Source organism: Lagopus leucura, unplaced genomic scaffold, assembly GCF_019238085.1.
Source record: "Lagopus leucura isolate 7727_CA_CO unplaced genomic scaffold, USGS_WTPT01 52833-0_obj-0_obj, whole genome shotgun sequence".
Lineage (NCBI taxonomy): Eukaryota > Metazoa > Chordata > Aves > Galliformes > Phasianidae > Lagopus > Lagopus leucura.
The window spans coordinates 1-7,129 of record NW_024966777.1 but is presented as its reverse complement, the minus strand read 5'-3'; the positions used below and the strand labels follow the sequence as shown (position 1 = coordinate 7,129).

At 51.2% G+C, this 7,129-nt stretch overlaps 1 protein-coding gene across 1 annotated transcript; it reads left to right on the top strand.

Moving 5' to 3' along the window:
* Window positions 1-114: 114 nt before the first annotated feature.
* On the top strand, window positions 115-7,124 carry LOC122192779 (histidine--tRNA ligase, cytoplasmic-like; the record flags this gene model as incomplete). The annotated part of the gene is made up of 8 exons (XM_042893436.1): window positions 115-220; window positions 308-397; window positions 1,271-1,390; window positions 1,581-1,676; window positions 2,224-2,349; window positions 4,051-4,158; window positions 6,159-6,257; window positions 7,107-7,124. Coding segments are annotated over exons 1-8 (735 nt in total), but the record flags the coding sequence as incomplete, so codon positions are not given.
* Window positions 7,125-7,129: the final 5 nt, after the last annotated feature.

Genomic DNA, 7,129 nt, shown 5'->3' with positions numbered 1-7,129 from the left:
GGGGGGGGCGCATGCGCGGTCCCGGAGCCGTCCGGAGATGCAGTGCGCATGCGCAGTTTCGGGGACAAGGCAATGCGCAGGCGCGGTCCCGGGAGCTGTCCGGAGCGGCAGTGCGCATGCGCGGCGGGGCACAGGGAGGGCGATGGCGGACGAGGCGGCGGTGCGGGAGCAGGCGGAGGTGGTGCGGCGGCTGAAGCAGAACAAGGCCGAGCCCGACGAGGTGCGGCTGCGTTCTGAGGGGAGGGGTCCGGCGTGTGCGGGGCTCGCCGGGTTCATCGAGCTCACCGAGCCTTTCTTTCCCTCGCAGATCGCCAAGGAGGTGGCGAAGCTGCTGGAGATGAAGGCGCAGCTGGACGGAGATGAGGGGAAGCACAAGTTCGTTCTCAAGACCCCCAAGGTGAGCTCCGCCGGGTGCCGTGCCGCTCCTCCTCGCTGTCCCGAGCTGCTCGGAGCACGTGGAGATGCGGGCAGCGGTCATAACGCTCAGTGCAGCTCTGCCCGGCTGCAGGCGTTGCTTTGTGCCGTTCCAGGAGCCTTCCCTGCGCGGCAGCCTGTCAGGATGCCTCCGGCTGCTGGGAATACGATTTGTGCTGGAGCTTCTTTGTTTCTTTGTATTTCAGTGCTAGCAGCTGACTTGAAAGACACTGCTTTGGTGCTGAGGCGTGGAGATGGTTGTGGATACCATGAGTACAGGTTGCTCCTGTGTAAAAACCATCACTTAATGCCCGTGACTTAAAGGATGTGCTTCAGGACAGCCTCCCTTGTCCATTCCCTTGTTTTAGTAAACACTAACTGTGGTGCGGGGCCTGGGAAGAGAAAGGTCTCACTATTCAAATATGCAGAATGAGGATTTTGTGGCTCTCTGAGTGTCAGGAGAAGTGGTTTGTGTTCCCAGCCTGTCCCAGCTGCGCCAGTGCACTGCTGCAAGCTCCCCCATTGCTGCACCGCCCCTGGGTGGGGAGCTCCTGCTGTCTGCCTCTGCTGATTGTCAGGCCCTTGAAAATGAAAGGAACAGTTAATTGACAGTGAGTTACGTGTGCCTGTGAACCTAAAGGTTTTCACTGCCATAATTCAGCGACTCCTAACAGTGGGGAGTAGTAAAAAGGGACCCATACTGGTGAATTTAATGATATCAAATTGTCAAAATACGGGCCTGATCCTTCTGGCTGTTTAAGCAATGGATTGTTTGCATCACTTCTCACATCTGTCTGCCACTACGTACTTCTAACCTAACGTGCTCTTTGCTTTTCTTTCCCTCACCTCGTCCCAGGGCACACGGGACTATGGCCCCAAGCAAATGGCCATTCGTGAGAGAGTCTTCAGTGCTATCATCACCTGCTTCAAGCGCCATGGAGCAGAAGTCATTGACACACCAGTGTTTGAGCTGAAGGTCAGTGAGAGTGCAACACATCAGCTGAGCTGATGGGGACCTTGCACTTGGAAGCCACTCTTTATGGCTGAGTGTTCTCCTTCCATCTTCCGGGTGTTCTCCCTTTCTCTTTATTCTCTGTGCTCTAGGGTTCATCACTTGACACTGAAGATGCTGTTTGTTCGTGTGTCTTTTTTTTTTGTTTTTGTAGGAGACGCTGACGGGGAAATATGGAGAGGACTCGAAGCTTATCTATGATTTGAAAGATCAAGGAGGAGAGCTGCTGTCCCTGCGCTATGACCTAACTGTATCCTGCAACAGCCAGTGCTGAGGGGTTTTGTTATCTTTGCTGCCCTCCTTCTGTGGCAGCGCTGCCCAGAGCGGCAGGGAGGAGGAGGGTGGGAGGTCAAATCTTTGGTATTGACCCCCTCCAGGCAGGGAGAATGTGAAAAGGTAACGTGGTACAGTGGGTGCAGAAGTGCTGTTTGGTTATTTATGCTGCCTGTTGCTTAAATTAGTCAAAATAATGCTGGTAGGTAGAGAGAAGGAAGATCTCTGCTGAGCGGAGTTCTTTCTACAGCAGGGTATCCAGACCAGGAGAGGTCTAACCTAAGGCAGCACTGAAAGGTGCCCATTAGGTCGGTGTGGCGGGATGTGTGGGCTGTATCTGGGGTGTTTGTGGAGATCTTGAGGAGCTGCGGCTGGTCCAGCATCTCTTAGCTGTTGCTTTGACCAAAGGTGTGTGCCACGTGTGGTGCCATGTGCCTGTGCTGGGGAGATAGCGAGGCTACAACGCTGCCCGTGACTGATAGCTGGGTGATCCCTCCTTCCCATCCTTAACCCTGTGGTCGCAGGTGCCCTTCGCTCGCTACTTGGCAATGAACAAAATCACCAACATCAAGCGCTACCACATCGCGAAGGTGTACAGGAGGGACAACCCGGCCATGACCAGGGGCCGCTACAGGGAGTTCTACCAGTGTGTGAGTGTGGCCAGCTGCAGTGCTGGAGGCTGGGCAGTGGTGGTGGGGATGTAGGACTGTGGCTGTTCTCCCGCAGCCACCTTCCCTGCGGCTCTGGGAAGCTCTTCTTCTCCATCGTGTTCCCCTTTGGGTTTGTAAAGCAGCTCAAGAGTGGGAGAGGCTGAGATCGTTGGCTGTAGCACAGAGCAGTGCCTTGCCAGGGCTCTGAGCCATTGTGACCTCTGGGTACGGGTGGTGTTTTGCACTGTGGAGGGCGGCAGCTCCTTGCTCCATCTCACAGTGCTTGCCAGTCTGGTTGAGGGGAAGAATTCCCTTGGGATCCCAAATCTGGTTCGCATCTTGCTCACACGCTCGGCTGTTCAGCTCTTGCCAGATGAGTGACTTAGCCACAGCACCCATTGCTTCCATCCCATGCTTAGTCCGTTCTATTTCAAAGTAAGGAAAAACCCAGAGGCCAAATTACAGAACAAAGAAAGCAATTTCCTTTGTGACTTTCCCAGACAAGTGTGGTAGCCCTGAGGAATGGATTTGTTCCACTGTGCTAACACCACTCCAAGGGCTCTGTGCTACAAGTAAACTTAAGTGAGAATATTTCTCTTTCCTCATGCAATTCCTGATGATACCTTCCAGCTTCTGACCTTGGTGGATTTCCTTTTTCAGACAACTTGGGGTATTTCCAAGGTCTCATTTGTAGGCTAACTGGGGAGTCTTCTTGCATCCGGGCAAAACTTGTGTTTGACAGTTCACTTTTCCTCGTGCCAGTGCAGTTCTTCAAGAGGTGGTATCCTGTTTAAATGGGTGTCCCTACATACTGCTTTCTTCCCTTTCCCAAATGAGCATTTTGGAAATGTTTAGAGCAGTCTTCCTCTCCTAGCCTAGGTGGGTGAAGCTGTTACCTGCTCTCCCTGGAGGTGCTTTGCTTTGCTGCTCCCTGGTACCCAGTGTGCCTTGTAGCTCTTTTCTGCATCTTTATTAAGTGTGATTGAGCAGCCCTTGGATATTTGTGTGTGGTTTCTTTTTTCCCCAATGTCCTGCCCAGCTTCCATGGAGATTGCATCATCCTTCCTCACGTTCAGCTATCAGAGAACTGACTGATGCAATCACAATTCTTTCCTTCTCCATTGTCCCATTTTATTTTGGAAGCTCGGTGAAACTGCACTGATATTTACTCACCATTCAGTCCCATGTCCCATGTTCTTTAACTCAAAATCTGATAAAAAACTGTGTTTGTCGATTTGTAAATGGGAGGTGAACAGAATGTCTTTCCTGTTTTCCTACCACGGGGCATTGAAACGTCTTGCTGTTAAGCTGTAGCTGTGCATACTGGTGCTTTTTCTGCCAATCCATGGTGGAGGCCACTCAGAGTTTTTGATTTCATTTTCTGTCTTTGCAGCTGAAACTTTAGTTTTATGTCAGTTGAGATCACTCCTGCTGTCTTATTCCCCCTGTGTGCCTTACCAGTATCTTGATTTGCTTGAAGGGGAAAATAAAAAAGAACATTTTGAGGACCAAGATCTCCTTTCCTTTCTGATTCCTTTGTTTGGTTTATTTGTTCCTGATGCTCTCTCTGTCTTTGTTGTTGTTTTCCGCCCTGTTTTTGCTGCCTTTTGTAAACAAAGTGCTTTTAACAGCAGGGTGGAAGCTGTGGCTGCAGCCATACCAGCAGTGCTGAAGTCCTCTCTGCCTGTTCTTGTGCCTCAGGATTTTGACATCGCGGGGCAGTTTGACCCGATGATTCCAGATGCTGAGTGCCTGAAGATAGTGCACGAGATCCTGAGTGACCTGCAGCTCGGGGACTTCCTCATTAAGGTGAGGCCAGGACTGGGATCCTCAGGCAGGTGCCTTTGGGCCACAGTGGGAAGCAGCCATGGTTGTACTGTGTGGTTGTAGCACCTGCCCGCTGAGGCCAGATCCAGAGCACTTGTCATCTTGCCTCTCTGCCCTCTTGTGGTGTGTGTGCTGAAAGGCTGTGCTTCATCTCAGGACCTCTAAGGTGGGAATGCGAGGAGGTCTCCTGAGGCCATAATTAGCAGAGTTCTCTGTGGCATCTGCCATGGTCGCCTGCAAAACATCCAGCAGTCAAGAAAAAAGCTGACTCTTACATTCACTGCCTGCAGTTAAATACAATCTCCAGCCCAGGGTTCCTGTCCTTGTCACAGCTATCTCGGTCCCTTTAGGAGGGATTTCTCCTATGTGCCATGAGCAAACTCCTGCCTCCCATCAACTCCTTCCCAGCACTGAGGCCCCTTCCAGAGGAAGAGCAGTGCTCTAATGGGGATTAGGCTGATTGCCATGTGCTTCAAAACACCTCTCTTACCCTGGTGTGGCAGCACATGGTGCTCAGCTGGGATGGGAAGGCTGTAGGAAAGCAGTGAGTAGGAGGGCCTGGTGTGTAGGAGGTCAGCAGGGTTGCTGTGCTATTCAGGGAAAACAGTGTGGGCTGGGTGCTGCACCCTGAGCTGCCAGCCCTGCCCTGTGCTCGGTTACTTGCCCAGCGACCTGTCAGAGATGAGCTGTGCTTAGGAACTGCCTCTCCAGATCCAGTGCAGCTGGGTTGTGTTTGGCCAGTGGCAACAGAAAATGTCTTTGAGGATGAGCAGGCATCCCAGCAATGGGGAACAGCAGAATAACTTGTCTGCAGTAGGAAGGACTCTGTTTCTTCTGTGGGGGGCTGTTGGGATATACTGATGCTGGAGGGTTACATCCTCCCAGGCAGTCTTTGTTTCTATCTAATTTAACTGCGCGTGCTCTCGCTACCCGTGGAATGTTGAATTCAGCTAAGCTCTGGGTCTCAATTACCTTCTCTTACAGAACATAATTAAACCATGGAATTGACTTGCAGTGTCAAAAAAGGAAAAGGAAGATCTCACAGCAAGGTTTTAAAGTATCCAGTGTCCCTTTGTTCTTGTACTGGCAGTGCAGGGAACATAGTGAATTAATCCCCCTAAGTCTGTGGTCTGTTCCTGAGCTGTTTTTACAAATCCACGTATGAGATGATTCGTAGGCCCCTGTATTGGATCCTGTATTGGATTTAAATGCTAGGTTTGGTAGCATGAGCACTGCAAGAAGAGATCAGGGGCTGCCCTGATCTTGATGGTACCTTGTGAATGATCTGCCTGTCTTTGGCGAGACCCACAAGCTTTTTCATCTCCCCTCCTGTAGAGAGCAGCTTGGTGGGTGCCTGGCAGTCAGCTGAGGTCAACCCATTGCAGTGCTACTGCTTTTCCTTCTTGCTGAGTGTTAGCAGCTCCAGGAGGAGGATGAGATGGCTCTCCCCAAGCCTAACAGCTTGACCTAGCTGGCTGCTCTTGGGGGAGAGGCAGCTTAGCTCCCCAGGAATGGGGAGAGAGGAATTACCCAGAAGCTGTGAACAGCAAAAAATGTTGGCAGCCTCCCCATAGGCTGATTTCAATTAACTGTTAGTTTGATTCTTCTGCCATCCTTGCTTCTCTTTGCTGTTCTAGCTGACTCTGTCTCACCACATTCTTGCAAATTTTATTTTCTTACTTTGCCAGCTCCTAATTCGCAGTGAAACTTTACCCCCTTCCAACTGTGGTTTCTTGAGCATTTAGAGAGGCATTTAGAGAAGGTTTAGAAAATGCTTAGAGCTGTCTTTGTTTTACCATGGATTTGCACTGGGAGATAACCTGAACATCAGAACCCCAGAGTTTCTGGGGCACAGGTTTCCCATGGAGGTAGGGTGGCTGCTAGTTTCTCTCTTCTTTGCTTAGAACTAGAGAGAAGAAAAACTGGGCTCATCTGAAGCACTTGCTTGAGCTCTGGTAAATGGCTTTCTCCTTGTCTCCCAGGTCAACGATCGGCGCATCCTTGATGGGATGTTTGCAGTTTGTGGTGTCCCAGACAGCAAGTTCCGAACGATCTGCTCCAGTGTTGACAAACTCGATAAGGTATGGGCTGCAGGGCTCTCTGAGTCTGTGTCCTGTGGGCTCTTATGAGGTCACAGCTGTGACCTATTCATAAATACTGTAGGCAAGCTAGTGCTGTTCTCGATGGGCAGTGTGATGTCTGGCATTCTGGCTGAGAGTGCAGAGCCTGCAGCAGCTTTTGAGCATGATCAGGACTTCAATGTACAGCATACAGTCGTGGCTGGTTTGGGACCTGGGAGAGACAGGGACGTCAGATGCAGCGAAGGGAATGAGGAGAACACGTATGGGGAAGGTTACAGTGTTCAGCAGGAGGCAGAGGAGTGCATTTGGAGTGAGAAGGTGTGAGAGACCAGAAATACAAGCCTGGAAAAAATGATCAGCAGCACTTTCCTGCCTTCTGGGCAGGGGAAGGATGGTCAGTTTGATGTATGCTGCACTGTGTGCAGCCTCATAGCATGTCTTCACTTTCATCTGCTGCTGTCATCAGTGCAAGGTTGTTTTCCTAGGAACACAGTTTGGTGCTGGTGCAGCATCCTAGCAGGGCACGTGCAGCCACAGGAAGAACATACTGCCCAGTGCAAGTCGTGGGGCTTTCAAGTTCTTGGGCAGCTTTGGTGACTGCAGGATTAGGATACAAAAACACCATGTAGAAGTGCAAGAGATGGAGTTACAAACGTGGCCTGAGGGCATTTAATCTGCTGGTTCTCTCATGAACCTTTTAACCACCCTGGTGCGGATGGAGCTCAGCACTGCAGAGATGTGCTGAGGGCAGGTGTTTGATCACCTGCATGGGGCAGTGCTGTCAGAGACCTTCCTCAGGAGAGACCACATCCCTGAGGCAGTGGTTGATATTGTTCTCCCCCCTCACAGATGCCGTGGGAGGAAGTGAGGAG